Raw genomic sequence first — 23,256 nt, 5'->3', positions numbered from 1 at the left:
CAGACGGACAGATCAGTGACAGAACAGGAGACAGACGGACAGATCAGTGACAGAACAGGAGACAGACGGACAGATCAGTGAGAGAACAGGAAACAGACGGACAGATCAGTGACAGAACAGGAAACAGACGGACAGATCAGTGAGAGAACAGGAAACAGACGGACAGATCAGTGAGAGAACAGGAAACAGACGGACAGATCAGTGACAGAACAGGAGACAGACGGACAGATCAGTGAGAGAACAGGAAACAGACGGACAGATCAGTGACAGAACAGGAAACAGACGGACAGATCAGTGAGAGAACAGGAGACAGACGGACAGATCAGTGACAGAACAGGAAACAGACGGACAGATCAGTGACAGAACAGGAAACAGACGGACAGATCAGTGAGAGAACAGGAGACAGACGGACAGATCAGTGACAGAACAGGAAACAGACGGACAGATCAGTGACAGAACAGGAAACAGACGGACAGATCAGTGACAGAACAGGAAACAGACGGACAGATCAGTGAGAGAACAGGAGACAGACGGACAGATCAGTGACAGAACAGGAAACAGACGGACAGATCAGTGACAGAACAGGAAACAGACGGACAGATCAGTGAGAGAACAGGAGACAGACGGACAGATCAGTGACAGAACAGGAAACAGACGGACAGATCAGTGACAGAACAGGAAACAGACGGACAGATCAGTGAGAGAACAGGAGACAGACGGACAGATCAGTGACAGAACAGGAGACAGACGGACAGATCAGTGACAGAACAGGAAACAGACGGACAGATCAGTGAGAGAACAGGAAACAGACGGACAGATCAGTGACAGAACAGGAGACAGACGGACAGATCAGTGACAGAACAGGAAACAGACGGACAGATCAGTGACAGAACAGGAAACAGACGGACAGATCAGTGACAGAACAGGAGACAGACGGACAGATCAGTGACAGAACAGGAAACAGACGGACAGATCAGTGAGAGAACAGGAAACAGACGGACAGATCAGTGAGAGAACAGGAAACAGACGGACAGATCAGTGACAGAACAGGAGACAGACGGACAGATCAGTGAGAGAACAGGAAACAGACGGACAGATCAGTGACAGAACAGGAAACAGACGGACAGATCAGTGAGAGAACAGGAAACAGACGGACAGATCAGTGACAGAACAGGAAACAGACGGACAGATCAGTGACAGAACAGGAGACAGACGGACAGATCAGTGACAGAACAGGAGCCAGACGGACAGATCAGTGACAGAACAGGAGCCAGACGGACAGATCAGTGACAGAACAGGAGACAGATTTATCCATCCATCTAGCCACTCACCACACCCATACGTCCAACATGCCATACGACTGTTAAGGGATTTCTGAAAAAAGTACAAGCTAAATAAACCACACACACACACACACACACACACACACACACACACACACACACACACACACACACACACACACACACACACACACAGCCCTACACACAGCCCAAACCCCTCCACCCCTACACACAGCCCAAACCCCTCCACCCCTACACACAGCCCAAACCCCTCCACCCCTACAGACAGCCCAAACCCTTCCACACACCCCAAACCTTTCCACGCACACACACACCCAGCCCAAACCATTCCACCCCTACACACACACACACACCCAAACCCTTCCACCCTTCCACATATAAGAACCCACACTACCTTGATGATGGTGCCGTCCATGGGCTTGTACTCGGTCATGAACTCATCCAGGAAGACCTTGAAGGTGTTGACCCAGACCTTGACGGGCGACTCGCTCCAGTCCCTCTGTTCCAGCCGCATGCTCTTCTCCAGGATGTGTTCAAACAGGGCGTACAGGTCCTTATAACGGATACTCTTACCGTCATCCATCTGGAGGAGAGGGACAGGGGGAGAAGGAGGAGAGAGGGACAGGGAGAGAAGGAGGAGAGAGGGATAGGGAGAGAAGGAGGAGAGAGGGATAGGGAGAGAAGGAGGAGAGAGGGACAGGGGGAGGAGGAGGAGAGAGGGACAGGGAGAGAAGGAGGAGAGAGGGACAGGGAGAGAAGGAGGAGAGAGGGATAGGGGGAGGAGGAGGAGAGAGGGACAGGGAGAGAAGGAGGAGAGAGGGACATGGGGAGGAGGAGGAGAGAGGGACAGGGAGAGAAGGAGGAGAGAGGGACAGGGAGAGAAGGAGGAGAGAGGGACAGGGAGAGAAGGAGGAGAGAGGGACAGGGAGAGAAGGAGGAGAGAGGGATAGGGAGAGAAGGAGGAGAGAGGGATAGGGAGAGAAGGAGGAGAGAGGGACAGGGGGAGGAGGAGGAGAGAGGGACAGGGGAGGAGGAGGAGAGAGGGACAGGGGAGGAGGAGGAGAGAGGGACAGGGGGAGGAGGAGGAGAGAGGGACAGGGGGAGGGAGGAGGAGAGAGGGACAGGGGGAGGAGGAGGAGAGAGGGACAGGGGAGGAGGAGAGAGAGGGACAGGGGAGGAGGAGGAGAGAGGGACAGGGGAGGAGGAGGAGAGAGGGACAGGGGAGGAGGAGGAGAGAGGGACAGGGAGAGAAGGAGGAGAGAGGGATAGGGAGAGAAGGAGGAGAGAGGGATAGGGAGAGAAGGAGAGAGAGGGATAGGGAGAGAAGGAGGAGAGAGGGACAGGGGGAGGAGGAGGAGAGAGGGACAGGGGAGGAGGAGGAGAGAGGGACAGGGGAGGAGGAGGAGAGAGGGACAGGGGGAGGAGGAGGAGAGAGGGACAGGGGGAGGAGGAGGAGAGAGGGACAGGGGGAGGAGGAGGAGAGAGGGACAGGGAAGGAGGAGGAGAGAGGGACAGGGGAGGAGGAGGAGAGAGGGACAGGGGAGGAGGAGGAGAGAGGGACAGGGGGAGGAGGAGAGAGAGGGACAGGGGAGGAGGAGGAGAGAGGGACAGGGGAGGAGGAGGAGTGAGGGATAGGGGAGGAGGAGGAGAGAGAGGGACAGGGGAGGAAGAGGAGAGAGGGACAGGGGAGGAGGAGGAGAGAGGGACAGGGGAGAAGAAGGAGAGAGGGACAGGGGAGGAGGAGGAGGATAGAGGGATAGGGGGAAAAGGAGGAGAGAGGGACAGGGGAGGAGGAGGAGGATAGAGGGACAGAGGGAGAAGGAGGAGAGAGGGATAGGGGGAAAAGGAGGAGAGAGGGGAGGATAAGAGATATATGGAAGAAGAGGTATTTGTGGATAGGACCAGCCCATACATGATAATCTAAAGCATTTTGAGATATTGTGAGAAAGTGCTATAATGCAATTGATTACAGTATTACTATGTAAAGTAGTATGTAAAGACAGAGATAATGATTACAGTATTACTATGTAAAGTAGTATGTAAAGACAGAGATAATGAGTACAGTATTACTATGTAAAGTAGTATGTAAAGACAGAGATAAGGAGTACAGTATTACTATGTAAAGTAGTATGGAAGACAGAGATAATGAGTACAGTATTACTATGTAAAGTAGTATGGAAGACAGAGATAATGAGTACAGTATTACTATGTAAAGTAGTATGGAAGACAGAGATAATGAGTACAGTATTACTATGTAAAGTAGTATGGAAGACAGAGATAATGAGTACAGTATTACTATGTAAAGTAGTATGGAAGACAGAGATAATGAGTACAGTATTACTATGTAAAGTAGTATGGAAGACAGAGATAATGAGTACAGTATTACTATGTAAAGTAGTATGGAAGACAGAGATAATGAGTACAGTATTACTATGTAAAGTAGTATGGAAAGACAGAGATGAGGAAGGACATGGAAGTAGAAAGGAGGCAAGACTACAGACATTGATTTATGTGCTACAATGGGCTCAGCCACTGTCTGAGGAAAAAGCCTTGTGTGGTCACTGATGGTTGTCATTGGAGTGCCCAGCACCCAAGTGGGAATAGAACCCCTAGTGTGAACCGTAACCATGTACAACGACAATACGCCATGTCCATAGTGATACTCACAGCCAGGGCGGTGGAGTAGGAGTTGAAGATGTTGAGGCGGAACTCCTTCAGAGCTTTCTTGAAGACCACGTCCACCAAGGTGTCCTTCTGACAGTCCTCCGAGTCCAGATCACTGATCTGTAAAAAATCAGAGTCCAGATCACTGATCTGTAATAATATCAGAGTCCAGATCACTGATCTGTAGTAATATCAGAGTCCAGATCACTGATCTGTAATAATATCAGAGTCCAGATCACTGATCTGTAATAATATCAGAGTCCAGATCACTGATCTATAGTAATATCAGAGTCCAGATCACTGATATGTAATAATATCAGAGTCCAGATCACTGATCTATAGTAATATCAGAGTCCAGATCACTGATCTGTAATAATATCAGAGTCCAGATCACTGATCTGTAATAATATCAGAGTCCAGATCACTGATCTATAGTAATATCAGAGTCCAGATCACTGATCTATAGTAATATCAGAGTCCAGATCACTGATCTATAGTAATATCAGAGTCCAGATCACTGATCTGTAGTAATATCAGAGTCCAGATCACTGATCTATAGTAATATCAGAGTCCAGATCACTGATCTGTAATAATATCAGAGTCCAGATCACTGATCTGTAGTAATATCAGAGTCCAGATCACTGATCTGTAATAATATCAGAGTCCAGATCACTGATCTGTAATAATATCAGAGTCCAGATCACTGATCTATAGTAATATCAGAGTCCAGATCACTGATCTATAGTAATATCAGAGTCCAGATCACTGATCTATAGTAATATCAGAGTCCAGATCACTGATCTATAGTAATATCAGAGTCCAGATCACTGATCTGTAATAATATCAGAGTCCAGATCACTGATCTGTAATAATATCAGAGTCCAGATCACTGATCTGTAATAATATCAGAGTCCAGATCACTGATCTATAGTAATATCAGAGTCCAGATCACTGATCTATAGTAATATCAGAGTCCAGATCACTGATCTATAGTAATATCAGAGTCCAGATCACTGATCTGTAATAATATCAGAGTCCAGATCACTGATCTATAGTAATATCAGAGTCCAGATCACTGATCTGTAATAATATCAGAGTCCAGATCACTGATATGTAATAATATCAGAGTCCAGATCACTGATCTGTAATAATATCAGAGTCCAGATCACTGATCTGTAGTAATATCAGAGTCCAGATCACTGATCTGTAGTAATATCAGAGTCCAGATCACTGATCTATAGTAATATCAGAGTCCAGGTCACTGATCTGTAATAATATCAGAGTCCAGATCACTGATCTGTAGTAATATCAGAGTCCAGATCACTGATCTATAGTAATATCAGAGTCCAGATCACTGATCTGTAGTAATATGGTCATAATAAATACAGGTTCCACAGTATGTGGCTGCTGTGTAAATATGTTGTGACTATTGTGTTATACGGTGTAGCACAGTGGTCACCAAACGGTCGATGGCGATCGACTGGTCGATCTGTAAGGCATTCCAGGTCGATCGAAAAAACAAAACGAAGATAAAGCCTTGCATTCCTACTTTTTTCTGTGTCGCGCTGATGGCAGTAGGTGCACTTGTTTCAGCTGTCCTGTGAAGTGTTCCCATTGTGAACAATTTCATGTGTCTGACGGTATAAACTCCGCGTACTCGGAGTGCCCGAAGAGCAAATCAGGTGCACCAACAGGCCTACCACTGTCCAATCAGATGGCTCAGATCACCGTGTCTGCAGCTTCCCACTGTCCAATCAGATGCCTCAGATCACCGTGTCTGCAGCTTCCCACTGTCCAATCAGATGGCTCAGATCACCGTGTCTGCAGCTTCCCACTGTCCAATCAGATGGCTCAGATCCCCGTGTCTGCAGCTTCCCACTGTCCAATCAGATGGCTCAGATCACCGTGTCTGCAGCTTCCCACTGTCCAATCAGATGGCTCAGATCACCGTGTCTGCAGCTTCCCACTGTCCAATCAGATGGCTCAGATCACCGTGTCTGCAGCTTCCCACTGTCCAATCAGATGCCTCAGATCACCGTGTCTGCAGCTTCCCACTGTCCAATCAGATGCCTCAGATCACCGTGTCTGCAGCTTCCCACTGTCCAATCAGATGGCTCAGATCACCGTGTCTGCAGCTTCCCACTGTCCAATCAGATGGCTCAGATCACCGTGTCTGCAGCTTCCCACTGTCCAATCAGATGGCTCAGAACACTGTGTCTGCAGCTTCCCACTGTCCAATCAGATGGCTCAGATCACCGTGTCTGCAGCTTCCCACTGTCCAATCAGATGGCTCAGATCACCGTGTCTGCAGCTTCCCACTGTCCAATCAGATGGCTCAGATCACCGTGTCTGCAGCTTCAACGATACAGTGAGATTTCAAAACGTCTAAAACCAGGACTAGAGAGAGACTGTCAGCGAATACAACAGAGCTGATGTTTTTATGACTTCATGATTAACCCTTCATGTTTAACCCTTTGTACGACATGCGCTTCTCCACTCACACTGAAAACGGCACAGCAGCTTCAATGAATAAATAGCAAAGTGTGTTGATAGGCTTTGTTATTTTATAACAAATATTTTTATATATAAAAAGGAATATTTCACTTTCTCTGGTCATAGAAGGAACAACATGAATTTGTGCATGAGGCAGAAATAATGTGGTGTGAATTGAATTTCGCCATCAGCTGGAAGACAGTGTCCCCCCCTCAGTGTCGGAGGAGGGGGGAGAGGGACCGTCCGACGGCGAGAGACAGACCCTCCGATGCAGGCACCATCAGCCCAATTCAATAAAGCTAATTATTTCACTGTATTTCACTAATTATTTCACTCAGCTGTGCCTCACAAGTAATACAAAACTATAGATTATTATTATAATATCACAGAACTGTTTTTAATAGGTTCATGTTGAACAGGCTTACATATTTAAGTCATGTTTCAAAATAATTCTGACCTGTAGATCTCAGCCTCCATTTTGAATCAGAAAGTGATCTTGATTGGTCACCACTGGTTTACTACAATACAGTACTGCTGTGTTGGTGACCACTAGTGTAGTACAATACAGTACTGCTGTGTTGGTGACCACTGGTTTACTACAATACAGTACTGCTGTGTTAGTGACCACTAGTGTAGTACAATACAGTACTGCTGTGTTGGTGACCACTAGTGTAGTACAATACAGTACTGCTGTGTTAGTGACCACTGGTGTAGTACAATACAGTACTGCTGTGTTAGTGACCACTAGTGTACTACAATACAGTACTGCTGTGTTAGTGACCACTAGTTTACTACAATACAGTACTGCTGTGTTAGTGACCACTAGTGTACTACAATACAGTACTGCTGTGTTAGTGACCACTAGTGTAGTACAATACAGTACTGCTGTGTTAGTGACCACTAGTGTACTACAATACAGTACTGCTGTGTTAGTGACCACTGGTGTAGTACAATACAGTACTGCTGTGTTAGTGACCACTAGTGTAGTACAATACAGTACTGCTGTGTTAGTGACCACTAGTGTACTACAATACAGTACTGCTGTGTTAATGACCACTAGTGTACTACAATACAGTACTGCTGTGTTAGTGACCACTGGTGTAGTACAATACAGTACTGCTGTGTTAGTGACCACTGGTGTAGTACAATACAGTACTGCTGTGTTAGTGACCACTAGTGTACTACAATACAGTACTGCTGTGTTAGTGACCACTGGTGTAGTACAATACAGTACTGCTGTGTTAGTGACCACTGGTGTAGTACAATACAGTACTGCTGTGTTAGTGACCACTAGTGTACTACAATACAGTACTGCTGTGTTAATGACCACTAGTGTACTACAATACAGTACTGCTGTGTTAGTGACCACTAGTGTACTACAATACAGTACTGCTGTGTTAGTGACCACTAGTGTACTACAATACAGTACTGCTGTGTTAGTGACCACTAGTGTACTACAATACAGTACTGCTGTGTTAGTGACCACTAGTGTAGTACAATACAGTACTGCTGTGTTAGTGACCACTAGTGTAGTACAATACAGTACTGCTGTGTTAGTGACCACTAGTGTAGTACAATACAGTACTGCTGTGTTAGTGACCACTAGTGTACTACAATACAGTACTGCTGTGTTAGTGACCACTAGTGTACTACAATACAGTACTGCTGTGTTAGTGACCACTGGTGTAGTACAATACAGTACTGCTGTGTTAGTGACCACTAGTGTACTACAATACAGTACTGCTGTGTTAGTGACCACTGGTGTAGTACAATACAGTACTGCTGTGTTAATGACCACTGGTGTAGTACGATACCGTACTGCTGTGTTGGTGACCACTGTGTACTACAATACAGTACTGCTGTGTTAATGACCACTAGTGTACTACAATACAGTACTGCTGTGTTAGTCACCACTGGTGTAGTACAATACAGTACTGCTGTGTTAATGACCACTGGTGTAGTACGATACCGTACTGCTGTGTTGGTGACCACTGTGTACTACAATACAGTACTGCTGTGTTAGTCACCACTGGTGTAGTACAATACAGTACTGCTGTGTTAATGACCACTGGTGTAGTACAATACAGTACTGCTGTGTTGGTGACCACTGTGTACTACAATACAGTACTGCTGTGTTAGTCACCACTGGTGTACTACAATACAGTACTGCTGTGTTAATGACCACTGGTGTAGTACAATACAGTACTGCTGTGTTGGTGACCACTGTGTACTACAATACAGTACTGCTGTGTTAGTGACCACTAGTGTAGTACAATACAGTACTGCTGTGTTAGTGACCACTAGTGTACTACAATACAGTACTGCTGTGTTGGTGACCACTGGTGCAGTACAATACAGTACTGCTGTGTTAGTGTCCACTGGTGTAGTACAATACAGTACTGCTGTGTTAGTGACCACTGGTGTAGTACAATACAGTACTGCTGTGTTAATGACCACTAGTGTAGTACAATACAGTACTGCTGTGTTAGTGACCACTAGTGTAGTACAATACAGTACTGCTGTGTTAGTGACCACTAGTGTAGTACAATACAGTACTGCTGTGTTGGTCACCACTGATGTAGTACAATACAGTACTGCTGTGTTAGTGACCACTAGTGTAGTACAATACAGTACTGCTGTGTTAGTGACCACTGGTGTAGTACAATACAGTACTGCTGTGTTAGTGACCACTAGTGTACTACAATACAGTACTGCTGTGTTAATGACCACTAGTGTACTACAATACAGTACTGCTGTGTTAATGACCACTAGTGTACTACAATACAGTACTGCTGTGTTAGTGACCACTAGTGTACTACAATACAGTACTGCTGTGTTAATGACCACTAGTGTACTACAATACAGTACTGCTGTGTTAGTGACCACTAGTGTACTACAATACAGTACTGCTGTGTTAGTGACCACTGGTGTACTACAATACAGTACTGCTGTGTTAGTGACCACTAGTGTAGTACAATACAGTACTGCTGTGTTAGTGACCACTAGTGTACTACAATACAGTACTGCTGTGTTAATGACCACTAGTGTACTACAATACAGTACTGCTGTGTTAGTGACCACTAGTGTAGTACAATACAGTACTGCTGTGTTGGTGACCACTGGTGTAGTACAATACAGTACTGCTGTGTTAGTGACCACTAGTGTACTACAATACAGTACTGCTGTGTTAGTGACCACTAGTGTACTACAATACAGTACTGCTGTGTTAATGACCACTAGTGTACTACAATACAGTACTGCTGTGTTAGTGACTACTAGTGTACTACAATACAGTACTGCTGTGTTAGTGACCACTAGTGTAGTACAATACAGTACTGCTGTGTTAGTGACCACTAGTGTACTACGACGTGGATGTTGATTTATGGCAGCCCCCAGCACCTCTGATTCAGAGGGTTAAATGTGGAAGACACATTTCAGTTGAAGGCATTCAGTTGTAAAACTGACCAGGTATCCCCCATTCTATGTGAGTGAATGTGTGTGTACACGTCTGTGTGTGTGCCATATTCATTAGGAATATGTGTTGTAAGAAAGTGTTGTAAGAATATGTACACCTGTCTGCCTGCCTGCCAGACTGCCTGTGTTTCTTTTTGTCTCTCTGTCTCTTTGTTTCCCTCTTTTTCCCTCTGCCTGCCTGTCTGTCTACCAGTCTGCCTGTCGCTGTTTCCCTCTGCCTGTCTGTCTCTCTGTTTCCTTCTGCCTGCCTGTCGGTCTGTCTTCTCTGTTTCCCTCTACCTGCCTGTCTGTCTACCAGTCTGTCTGTCTCTCTGTTTCCCTCTACCTGCCTGTCTCTGTTTCCCTCTGCCTGCCTGTCTGTCTGTCTACCAGTCTGTCTGTCTCTCTGTTTCCCTCTACCTGCCTGTCTCTGTTTCCCTCTGCCTGCCTGTCTGTCTACCAGTCTGTCTGTCTCTCTGTTTCCCTCTGTTTCCCTCTGCCTGCCTGTCTGTCTACCAGTCTGTCTGTCTCTCTGTTTCCCTCTGCCTGCCTGTCTGTCTACCAGTCTGTCTGTCTCTGTTTCCCTCTACCTGCCTGTCTGTCCGTCTACCAGTCTGTCTGTCTCTCTGTTTCCCTCTGACTGCCTGTCTGTCTCTCTGTTTCCCTCTACCTGTCTGTCTCTCTGTTTCCCTCTGCCTGCCTGTCTGTCTCTCTGTTTCCCTCTACCTGTCTATCTCTCTGTTTCCCTCTGCCTGCCTGTCTGTCTACCAGTCTGTCTGTCTCTCTGTTTCCCTCTGTTTCCCTCTGCCTGCCTGTCTGTCTACCAGTCTGTCTGTCTCTCTGTTTCCCTCTGCCTGCCTGTCTGTCTACCAGTCTGTCTGTCTCTGTTTCCCTCTACCTGCCTGTCTGTCCGTCTACCAGTCTGTCTGTCTCTCTGTTTCCCTCTGACTGCCTGTCTGTCTCTCTGTTTCCCTCTACCTGTCTGTCTCTCTGTTTCCCTCTGCCTGCCTGTCTGTCTCTCTGTTTCCCTCTACCTGTCTATCTCTCTGTTTCCCTCTACCTGTCTATCTCTCTGTTTCCCTCTGCCTGCCTGTCTGTCTCTCTGTTTCCCTCTGCCTGCCTGTCTGTCTACCAGTCTGTCTGTCTTTCTGTCTCCCTCTGCCTGCCTGTCTGTCTACCAGTCTGTCTGTCTCTCTGTCTCCCTCTGCCTGCCTGTCTGTCTACCAGTCTGTCTGTCTCTCTGTCTCCCTCTGCCTGCCTGTCTGTCTACCAGTCTGTCTGTCTCTCTGTCTCCCTCTGCCTGCCTGTCTGTCTACCAGTCTGTCTGTCTCTCTGTCTCCCTCTGCCTGCCTGTCTGTCTACCAGTCTGTCTGTCTCTCTGTCTCCCTCTGCCTGCCTGTCTGTCTACCAGTCTGTCTGTCTCTCTGTCTCCCTCTGCCTGCCTGTCTGTCTACCAGTCTGTCTGTCTCTCTGTCTCCCTCTGCCTGCCTGTCTGTCTACCAGTCTGTCTGTCTCTCTGTCTCCCTCTGCCTGCCTGTCTGTCTACCAGTCTGTCTGTCTCTCTCTGCCTGCCTGTCTGTCTACCAGTCTGTCTGTCTCTCTGTCTCCCTCTGCCTGCCTGTCTGTCTACCAGTCTGTCTGTCTCTCTGTCTCCCTCTGCCTGCCTGTACCTACCTTCTTCATGAGGAAGTCGTTCATGCTCCTGTAGTCGTGGGTGCTGGTGAGGATGTGCAGCGCGTCGTTCCCCCACTGGGCGGGCTCTAGGACCACGCTGCTGATCTTGACGCTGCGCCTCCGCCTCACTTTGGGAGAGGGCTCCTTGTTCTCCTTGGTCTCCCGTCCCCTGGTCCCCATCAGGTTGGGACTGTGGGGGGGAGACGTTGTTCCGTCTGAACCCGCCACGGTCATAAAGATATAGTAGGGATGTTGTGAAGACAATTGTTTCTATTTAAGCAATAAGGCCCGAGGGGGTGAGGTATATGACCAATATACCACGGCCAAGGGCTGTTCTTAGGCACGACGCAACGCGGAGTGACTGAATACAGCCCTTAGCCGTAGTATATTGGCAATATAACACAAACCCCCCGAGGTGCCTTATTGCTATTATAAAACTGGTTACCAAGGTAGTTAGAGCAGTAAAAACACATGTTGTCACATCTGTGGTATACGGTCTGATATTCCATAGCTGTCAACCAATCAGCATTCAACCCTAGTTCATAATTTGTTCTGTGTCTTATTGTTGAGATGAGAAATCCGCAGTGTAACCTAATATCACATGTCCAGTGTTATGAAATACAACAGAACTTTACTGTCCTCATTCCCAACCCCTCTGGATAAAGCAGGACAAAGTGTCTTACCTATCTTGTCAGTGCCATCTCTCTGTGTGGACTGCTGCTTGTCTCTAGACAGCTTCTTCTCTGCATGCTTGGTCTTGCCCCAGAACCGTATCTTCCCTCGTACTCTGCTGCAACACACAGTCACACAGCTCAGAAGACTCCTGTATAAACAGACTAGTACCCATGTCACACTAGTTGCTGAAACAGTGCTGGAAAGGACAATAATATACTGGGACAACTCTGAGCCAGAACAGTCCTGGTGAAACTGCTCGGCCCGATCTAAAAAAAAATATATATATATCAAAAAAAGGTACACAATACAATCTTCTTTGTGCGTCTGCAGAATGATTGTGTCTGGCTCATATATTATTTATTTAACCTTAATTTAACTAGGCAATTCAGTTAAGAACAAATTCTTATTTACAATGACGGCCTACCGGCCGTTCAGGGACAGAACGACAGATATTTACCTTGTCAGCTCAGGGAATCGATCGAGCAACCTTACTAATCCAACGCTCTAACCTCGAGGCTACCTGCCACCCCGTATGGGCTATAGAGGGACAGAGGGAGGGAGGGAGGGAGGGAGGCAGGGAGGGAGGGAGGGAGAAGGGAGGGAGGCAGGGAGGGAGGGAGGGAGAAGGGAGGGAGGGGGAGGCAGGGAGGGAGGCAGGGAGGCAGGCAGGGAGGGAGGGAGGGAGGGAGGGAGGGAGGGAGGCAGGCAGGCAGGCAGGCAGGCAGGGAGGGAGGGAGGGAGGGAGGGAGGGAGGGAGGCAGGCAGGCAGGCAGGCAGGCAGGCAGGCAGGCAGGCAGGCAGGCAGGCAGGGAGGGAGGGAGGGAGGGAGGGAGGGAGGGAGAAGCTACCTTCCATCCTGACTGGATGTCTTCCTAAGCGATGCTACCTTTCCCAGGTCTCCTGAAGACATGGTCTTATGGATGCTCTTCTGCACTTCCTTGTGAGCAGCCTAGGAGAATGGAAGGGAAGTATTTTATTACCCAACATATGACAGCGCAGCATTTTCAATGTTCAACGAGTTGGCATCAAAGGCTCGGGCTATTTTTCCATGGTTTTATCCTGAAACGGGAAAAGATGGTGAGAGAGGTGACCCATTTGAGACAGAATATATATTTTTTGCAATATCAGACTTTAATGTCAATACACCCATGTTCCTATCGCATCACTCGTTCCGTCTGCACAGAACAACAACTAACAGTCTACAAACAAACGGACATATTTACATATTGAGACATACAGTAGACGTACAGACATAGATAGTACAACATATTTTCTGAGAAAACGACTAAACTAGAAGAGATACGAGTGGGTGAGAGAGAGAGAGCTCATGCTCTCAGAAAGAAGTGGAAGGGGAAATAGAATGGTGTGTCAATGGGTTAAAAGTTCCAGCATGCATCACTGACCGCTCTCCTGGCTATGACTAGTTGCACTAACCTGATCCCAGATCTGTTTGTGATGACCATTAGAGTTAGCGAGACAGCCCAAACAGTTCTGAGATCAGGTTTAGAGGAGAGTGACATGGCATTTTTCCCTCTTCCCGATATTTTAATTTATTTTATTTTATTGAACCTGTATTTTGACAGGAAGTCATACTGATGCTAGGTTCTATTTTACAGATGAGCAGAAATACATCAAACACATACAAAACACATGAAGAGAAAAACAGACACATTTTTTATCAACATAGAGATTATGACTCTGAAGTGACCAAAGAGGGACCAGAACATCTCATTTCAGCTCTGGACGTCGTTCCACATAAAGGCCGTTACATAAAACTCGAAGCAGCCATTTTGGTCAGGGGTACTGTGTGTACGACGGGTGATTATTCTCTCCACTTTCAGTCGCTGTCTTTTTGAGACTAACTATTTCTAGAAGAAGTTTGACTGCAGTGTTTTTGAGACTAACTATTCCTAGAAGAGGTTCGACTGCAGTGTTTTTGAGACTAACTATTCCTAGAAGAGGTTCGACTGCAGTGTTTTTGAGACTAACTATTCCTAGAAGAGGTTCGACTGCAGTGTTTTTGAGACTAACTATTCCTAGAAGAGGTTCGACTGCAGTGTTTTTGAGACTAACTATTCCTAGAAGAGGTTCGACTGCAGTGTTTTTGAGACTAACTATTCCTAGAAGAGGTTCGACCGCAGTGTTTTTGAGACTAACTATACTTTCTGAAGGCACTGTACAGTGTAAGTAGACATCACTTAGAGACACACTGACAGTTTGAATGACACAAATGAATAACACATTTAACTTATACAAGCACACACTTACATGCACTGTGTGTGTGTGTGTGTGTGTGTGTGTGTGTGTGTGTGTGTGTGTGTGTGTGTGTGTGTGTGTGTGTTTCCTCTGGGTAGTGTACTGTGTTAACCCACCTCTCTGGCAGTCTGTCCAGTGGTGGCTCTAGAGACAGAGGCCAACGACCACTCCTTGTTCACCAGGTCCTTATCAGACCTACAATACAGTCACAAGATGTTACATCTATTTGTCGTTGCATATTCAAATATATTTGAATATATCTTTCCTGTGTTTTACAATGTTGTTGCTGTACAAGACAATGAAAAATAACAGAATTAGGAAATATTTTCATGACCATTTAGAAGAAAAACAACAACTTAGTGGTCATTTAAAGTGAAATTAAAGTGTCAATTTGTCCACATTGTCTGTCAGTGAAAAATAAATAAAGCTTTGTGTTGAGAGAACAAATGAACAACAAAGCTTTGAATGAGCAGCAACATCAAAGGAAAGTTACAGCAACATCAAAGCAATGTTACAGCAACATCAAAGCAACGTTAAAGCAACATCAAAGCAACGTTACAGCAACATCAAAGCAACGTTACAGCAACACAACACTCACTTGGAGAAGGGTAGCTTGCGTCGGGGTGAGAACGTGACGTTGGAGGGCGGCTTCTCAGTCATATTGACAATGATGGTCTTGGTCGGAGTCTTCTTCTGTGATGCCAAGGCTGCTTCCCTGCTCTCCAGGATCCTGTCGGTGGAGACCCAGTTGTCCTGCGCTGGCCTGCCCACCTTCCTCTCCTGCTGGCTGGGAGGGACTTCACCAGCGGGGGATATCTGGATATCTACCTCGGAAGGACAAAGGCCATGGCTAGAGTTGGAGGAGGGCACCAAGCTAGACATGTCGACCCCAGCTAAGTCTCTCGGAGGTTTGGTAACAGTCCTAGGCGGCTGGGCCTTCTCTGATACTTCCAGGCCAGCGATGGGTGTAGGGGAGAATGTTGCAGGGGTTACACCCATCTGGAGTGCACTCTCCTGGGCTTTTGCCGCCCGCAGTTCCCCTTCGTCCAGCAGGGTCTCCTTCTGCATACTGATGACAACCACCACGGGCCCTCGAGAGGAGGACTCTCTCCTCTCCTTCACACGCTTGTTGGGGCTCTGTTGCTTAGGCTTGGGCTCACTGCTGTGGTCCTCAGGGGGGATGTAGACGGTGGATTGTGTAGCCTCCGTCACCACCTCCTTGATAGGGGGCAGTAGCTCCTCTGTCCTGGGGCTCAGATCATTCTGTTTTACCACCTCCTTGATAGGGGGCAGTAGCTCCTCTGTCCTGGGGCTCAGATCATTCTGTTTTACCACCTCCTTGATAGGGGGCAGTAGCTCCTCTGTCCTGGGGCTCAGATCATTCTGTTTTACCACCTCCTTGATAGGGGGCAGTAGCATGGGCGATAGCTCCTCTGTCCCGGGGCTCAGATCATTCTGTTTTACCACCTCTGGGTGCTCATGGGACTGGGACTCTGTGGGGGTGTGAATGGGAGGCCCTGGTCTGACCGAATCCTCTTGGGAAGAAGTCCGGAGCGGTGCTGACTGGTTAACATGGTAACCGGGGTAACTTCCCGCCTCCACCTCCACGTCTATGGAGGTGCTCCCGTGGCTATCAGGGGAGGAGGGCCGGTGGTGTTGGTGGTCGTCCAGGGGACAGGAGATGCTGTCCGGACACGGGGGTACATGGGTCTCCTCTTCTGGCAGAGTCCCTCCCGTTCTGTGGGTCCGCACCTTGAGTAGCTCCAGGCTGAACTGGGTCTGCTCCAGCTCCCTCATACGCCGATTCTGTCTCTTGGCCCGTGTCTTGTGGCTGCTGGGCTCTATACTCTGTCTGCTGGACTCGTCTATACACGGTCTTCTCTCGCTCTCTCTATCCTCTTCCTCTTCCAACAAACACTTCCACCTAGATTCATTAGAGTCTTCAGTAGGCCAGACCGTGGAGACATCTTGGATGCCATGATGGTGGGTGATCTCGACGACATGGTCCTCCGAGATGTCCGTATCCAGGCCCATGGTCCTATCTGCCTTCTCTTCTTCTGTGGTGGGGCTACTTTGTCCATTGAGCAACTGCTTTTCCTGCTGACTCTGCTCTTTTAGTTCTGTGAACCTATAGGAAACAGGGAGTCAAACTGTAAGCAAACACAGCTTAAAGCAAATCTACCTTCCATTCCTACTCTTCTCCAATGTGTTCTTCATCAGTGTATGGAAAGGCTAATCATTTGAACCTGGGAACAATAGGGTACGCAAGCTCTTGTTCCAGCCCAGCACTAAAATACACTTAATGTGTTTTTCTTTAACCAATTATAACTACATGAATCAGGTGTTTTTAGAGCTATTGTGACGGCCCTGAATTTGTCTGAACAGTCTGTGCTTCTCCTGCACATGAGGCGCCTGCCCTTTAATTCCCCATTAAATAGATAGCATCAGTTGAGCTGGTAACTGATCACGGAGGCGCCTCATGTGCGGAGCGCCTATCACGGAGGCGCTCCGCACTGCTAAAGCTAACTCTCTCTCCTCTGCTCTCATCCTTCTAGACCTATCGGCTGCCTTCGATACTGTGAACCATCAGATCCTCCTCTCCACCCTCTCCGAGTTGGGCATCTCCGGCGCGGCCCACGCTTGGATTGCGTCCTACCTGACAGGTCGCTCCTACCAGGTGGCGTGGCGAGAATCCGTCTCCACACCACGTGCTCTCACCACTGGTGTCCCCCAGGGCTCTGTTCTAGGCCCTCTCCTATTCTCGCTATACACCAAGTCACTTGGCTCTGTCATAACCTCACATGGTCTCTCCTATCATTGCTATGCAGACGACACACAATTAATCTTCTCCTTTCCCCCTTCTGATGACCAGGTGGCGAATCGCATCTCTGCATGTCTGGCAGACATATCCGTGTGGATGACGGATCACCACCTCAAGCTGAACCTCGGCAAGACGGAGCTGCTCTTCCTCCCGGGGAAGGACTGCCCGTTCCATGATCTCGCCATCACGGTTGACAACTCCATTGTGTCCTCCTCCCAGAGCGCTAAGAACCTTGGCGTGATCCTGGACAACACCCTGTCGTTCTCAACTAACATCAAGGCGGTGGCCCGTTCCTGTAGGTTCATGCTCTACAACATCCGCAGAGTACGACCCTGCCTCACACAGGAAGCGGCGCAGGTCCTAATCCAGGCACTTGTCATCTCCCGTCTGGATTACTGCAACTCGCTGTTGGCTGGGCTCCCTGCCTGTGCCATTAAACCCTACAACTCATCCAGAACGCCGCAGCCCGTCTGGTGTTCAACCTTCCCAAGTTCTCTCACGTCACCCCGCTCCTCCGCTCCCTCCACTGGCTTCCAGTTGAAGCTCGCATCCGCTACAAGACCATGGTGCTTGCCTACGGAGCTGTGAGGGGAACGGCACCTCAGTACCTCCAGGCTCTGATCAGGCCCTACACCCAAACAAGGGCACTGCGTTCATCCACCTCTGGCCTGCTCGCCTCCCTACCACTGAGGAAGTACAGTTCCCGCTCAGCCCAGTCAAAACTGTTCGCTGCTCTGGCCCCCCAATGGTGGAACAAACTCCCTCACGACGCCAGGACAGCGGAGTCAATCACCACCTTCCGGAGACACCTGAAACCCCACCTCTTTAAGGAATACCTAGGATAGGATAAAGTAATCCCTCTCACCCCCCCTCCCCCTGAAAAGATTTAGATGCACTACTGTTCCACTGGAGGTCATAAGGTGAATGCACCAATTTGTAAGTCGCTCTGGATAAGAGCGTCTGCTAAATGACTTAAATGTAATGTAAATGTTGAGCAAAAGGGGGTGACAGTTGGGTAAACGAGGAAGTATTCTTCTTTACTCTGTATGTTTTGTTGTATTTATAATGTGTTCTTTGTAGTTGTGTCTCCAGATTAACCTGGATCAAATCCTCTCACTTCTTCCTTTGGGACTAAACATCTCAGTTGGTCTTTGCTGTTCTGCACCGTAATGGCCGCTAGAGCCCTGTGCTGTTCTGCACCGTAATGGCCGCCAGAGTCCTGTGCTGTTCTGCACCGTAATGGCCGCTAGAGCCCTGTGCTGTTCTGCACCGTAATGGCCGCCAGAGCCCTGTGCTGTTCTACACCGTAATGGCCGCCGGAGCCCTGTGCTGTTCTGCACCGTAATGGTCGTCAGAGCCCTGTGCTGTTCTGCACCGTAATGGCCGCCAGAGCCCTGTGCTGTTCTGCACCGTAATGGCCGTCGGAGCCCTGTGCTGTTCTGCACCGTAATGGCCGTCAGAGTCCTGTGCTGTTCTACACCGTAATGGCCGCCGGAGCCCTGTGCTGTTCTGCACCGTAATGGCCGCCAGAGCCCTGTGCTGTTCTGCACCGTAATGGCCGCCAGAGCCCTGTGCTGTTCTGCACCGTAATGGCCGCCAGAGCCCTGTGCTGTTCTGCACCGTAATGGCCGCCAGAGCCCTGTGCTGTTCTGCACCGTAATGGCCGCCAGAGCCCTGTGCTGTTCTGCACCGTAATGGCCGCCAGAGCCCTGTGCTGTTCTGCACCGTAATGGCCGCCAGAGCCCTGTGCTGTTCTGCACCGTAATGGCCGCCAGAGCCCTGTGCTGTTCTGCACCGTAATGGCCGCCAGAGCCCTGTGCTGTTCTGCACCGTAATGGCCGCCAGAGCCCTGTGCTGTTCTGCACCGTAATGGCCGCCAGAGCCCTGTGCTGGCTGCAGTTTCTTCACTGCCTCTGTATTATCAGGGCAGAGTACCGCCACTGCAGGAACTGGCCTTTCTCTGCAGGAGATCTGTTGACGGATTGGATTGACTGACTGGGATTTACCGTGTTGGGTTGTGTTCAGTGGTTGGTGAAGATTACTGGGAGTTCTGGTAACCTTTTATAGTTGTGTGGTAGAAGATGTTGAGATTCTGATTGTATGATTGTATGATTGAGACCGGTTTAAGCTACACTTTGTGAAGAGGCAAAGACTGCGTGACTGAGGTCACTTGAGTTCACCATGACCTCCTTTACCGAGCAGGACTCTTTTTAGGCCTGAGGTACGGGACTTTCTTGAGGAACCAGAGATCATTTTGCTGTGATGTTATTATGTGGGAGATCATTTTTACATTTTTTATTTAAATAAAAAAATATATAAAAAAAATTGAATTATAACCACAGCAAAAGAATATAGTTGCTTTGAAGTTATTTCCAATGTTTTAAGGGTTTCTGCAAAAGTATATTTCCATCCTGACTTTTACATGAGTCCTTTGTATTGGTGTAGACTTGACGGACCAGATGGTCACATTCCCTCACAAACAAAAAAGGAGAAATCAAAATTTTCGCTGATAAGCACGACCTACCTGGTACCCCTAACAAACAATAACCTCATGTCAAACCCGTTACACTATGTTTGATCATATTTAGAATATAAATCCATATTGTCCATCTTTATGTACACCGAGTATACAAAACATGAAGAAAAACATTGTTCCATGACAGACTGACCAGGTGAATCCAGGTGAAAGCTATGATCCCTTATTGATGTCACTTGTTAAATCCACTTCAATCAGTTTAGATGAAGGGGAGGAGACAGGATACAGAAGGATTTTTAAGCCATGAGAAAACTGAGACATGGATTGTGTATTCAGAGGGTGAATGGGCAAGACAAAATATTTAAGTGACTTTGAATGGGGTATGGTAGTATGTGCCAGGAACACCGGTTTGAGTCAAGAACTGCATCGCTGCTGGGTTTTTCACGCTCAACCGTTCCCTGTGTGTATTAAGAATGGTCCACAACCCAAAGGACATCCAACCAACTTGACACAACTGTGGGAAGCATTGGAGTCAACATGGGCCAGCATCCCTGTGGAACGCTTTTAACACCTTGTAGAGTCCATGCTCCGACAAATTGAGGCTGTTCTGAGGGCAAAAGATGGAGGGGGTGCAACTCAATATTAGGAAGGTGTTCTTGATGTTTGGTATACTCGGTTTATATCATAAAATAGAAATGTTTATCACTCCTAGTTACCTCAGGCGTGCCATGTAGCCCCTGCAGGCTGCCTGTAGCAGCATAACTGCACCACGTGTGCTACGGTGGTGGGCTCTCTCTCTGTAGACGCGCCAGGCTGTCTGCACCGTAATGGCCGCCAGAGCCCTGTGCTGGATGCAGTTTCTCCAGCACCTCTGTATTATCAGGGCAGAGTCCCGCCACTGCAGGAACTGCCTGTACTGCCTGTAGCCCCTCCACGACGCCTGCAGGCACACTGCTGCCTCCTCCTGGACGGCTGGGTCCTCTGCTGCCTCCTCCTGGACGGCTGGGTCCACTGCTGCCTCCTCCTGGACAGCTGGGTCCTCTGCTGCCTCCTCCTGGATGGCTGGGTCTACTGCTGCCTCCTCCTGGACGGCTGGGTCCTCTGCTGCCTCCTCCTGGACGGCTGGGTCCTCTGCTGCCTCCTCCTGGACGGCTGGGTCCTCTGCTGCCTCCTCCTGGATGGCTGGGTCCTCTGCAGCCTCCTCCTGGACGGCTGGGTCCTCTGCTGCCTCCTCCTGGATGGCTGGGTTCTCTGCTGCCTCCTCCTGGACGGCTGGGTCCTCTGCAGCCTCCTCCTGGATGGCTGGGTCCTCTGCAGCCTCCTCCTGGATGGCTGGGTCCTCTGCAGCCTCCTCCTGGACGGCTGGGTTCTCTGCAGCCTCCTCCTGGATGGCTGGGTTCTCTGCTGCCTCCTCCTGGACGGCTAGGTCCACTGCAGCCTCCGACTGTCTGAGCAGGCAGCCCCTCCACCATCGCTTTGGAGAGGAGAGAATTGAGAAATATGAATTAACAAAGTGTGAAGTCATATTTGTGGCAAAAACTGAGAATGTTTATTGACTGGGGTGTTATCTTTGAAGTATAAATTGAAATGAATTGCATGTTAGTGGTTTTAGAGTTCTGGAGTAGTGTCGAGAATCCTTTCAAGGAAAGAAAAAGCTTATTTTACAAAACTGACCCTTTAAGGCGCAATTTGCATGTGAACTGAATATATCCCAGAAAGACCTGCAGTAGGTAAACATCTACTGAGATATGTTTAATAAGATATAGAAGTTGTTATTCCCTATACGATGACAGGTTGATATGGATATCCCGTCAGATATTTGACAAAACACAGTGCCTGAATGTTTGACTGGCTAAAATAAACTCTCTGTGAACAACTCACTTGAATAAATTGACTACTTCCCTCTGCAGTCATAAACTCAACCCACAGTTTCTTTGTGGAGACTGAAACAAATGAACACAGCTACAGAACAAACATCTATTTAATGGCCCCTGAGAATAACATTTCTAAATTAGCAGTATTATTTACAGGTGAAGTCGGAAGTTCACCTACACCTTAGCCAAATACATTTGAAACTCAGTTTTCACAATTCCTGACATTTAATCCTAGTAAAAATTCCCTGTCTTAGGATCACCACTTTATTTTAAGAAGGTGAAATGTCAGAATAATAGTAGAGAGAATGATTTATTTCAGGTTTGAACTCTTTCATCACATTCCCAGTGGGTCAGAAGTTTACATACACTCAATTAGTATTTGGTAGCATTGCTTTTAAATTGTTTAACTTGGGTCAAACGTGTCGGGTAGCCTTCCACAAGCTTCCCACAATACGTTGGGTGAATTGTGGCCCATTCCTCCTGACAGAGCTGGTGTAACTGAGTCAGGTTTGTAGGCCTCCTTGCTCACACATGCTTTATCAGTTCTGCCCACAAGTTTTCTATAGGATTGAGGTCAGGGCTTTGTGATGGCCAATATCTTGACTTTGCTGTCCTTATGCCATTTTGCCACAACATTGAAGTATGCTTGGGGTCATTGTCCATTTGGAAGACCCATTTGCGACCAAGCTTTAATTTCCTGACTGATGTCTTGAGATGTTGCTTCAATATATCCACATAATTTTCCTGCCTCATGATGCCATCTATTTTGTGAAGTGCACCAGTCCTTCCTGCAGCAAAGCACCCCCACAAGATGATGCTGCCACCTCCGTGCTTCACAGTTGGGATGGTGTTCTTCGGCTTCAAGCCTCCCACTTTTTCCTCCAAACATAACGATGGTCATTATGGCCAAACAGTTCTATTTTTGTTTCATCAGACCAGAGGACATTTCTCCAAAAAGTACCATCTTTGTCCCCATGTGCAGTTGCAAAACGTAGTTTGGCTTTTTTATGGCGGTTTTGGAGTAGTGGCCTCTTCCTTGCTGAGCGGCCTTTCAGGTTATGTTGATATAGGACTCATTTTACTGTGGATATAGATACTTTTCTACCTGTTTCCTCCAGCATCTTCACAAGGTCCTTTGCTGTTGTTCTGGGACTGATTTGCACTTTTTGCACCAAAGTAGGTTCATCTCTAGGAGACAGAACGCATCTCCTTCCTGAGCAGTATGGCGGCTGCGTGGTCCCATGGTGTTTATACTTGCGTACTATTGTTTGTACAGATGAACGTGGTACCTTCAGGTGTGTGGAAATTGTATGAAGTATGAACCAAACTTGTGGATGTCTCCAATTTTATTTCCTGAGGCTGATTTCTTTCGATTTTCCCATGATTAAAAAAAAATGTAACCTTTATTTTACTAGGCAAGTCAGTTAAGAACAAATTCTTATTTTCAATGACGGCCTAGGAACAGTGGGTTAACTGCCTGTTCAGGGGCAGAACGACAGATTTTGTACCTTGTCAGCTCGGGGATTTGAACTTGCAACCTTTCGGTTACTAGTCCAATGCTCTAAC

The 23,256-nt window shown here is 47.8% G+C and overlaps 1 protein-coding gene across 1 annotated transcript in view; it reads right to left on the bottom strand.

The window, feature by feature from the left end:
• Positions 1 to 23,256, bottom strand: part of LOC115144693 (unconventional myosin-IXAa-like) — a 259,989-nt gene that overhangs the window by 35,615 nt on the left and 201,118 nt on the right. The window contains 8 exon segments of the mRNA XM_065002966.1: positions 1,699 to 1,887; positions 3,972 to 4,088; positions 11,589 to 11,803; positions 12,272 to 12,378; positions 13,112 to 13,212; positions 14,636 to 14,714; positions 15,118 to 16,647; positions 20,533 to 21,290. Coding sequence (XP_064859038.1) covers positions 1,699 to 1,887; positions 3,972 to 4,088; positions 11,589 to 11,803; positions 12,272 to 12,378; positions 13,112 to 13,212; positions 14,636 to 14,714; positions 15,118 to 16,647; positions 20,533 to 21,290 — 3,096 coding nt within the window.

The sequence above is a fragment of the Oncorhynchus nerka genome, linkage group LG17 (assembly GCF_034236695.1).
Source record: "Oncorhynchus nerka isolate Pitt River linkage group LG17, Oner_Uvic_2.0, whole genome shotgun sequence".
NCBI lineage: Eukaryota > Metazoa > Chordata > Actinopteri > Salmoniformes > Salmonidae > Oncorhynchus > Oncorhynchus nerka.
Note: the sequence above shows the minus strand (reverse complement) of the source record. Positions and strands in the feature narration are given on the sequence as shown.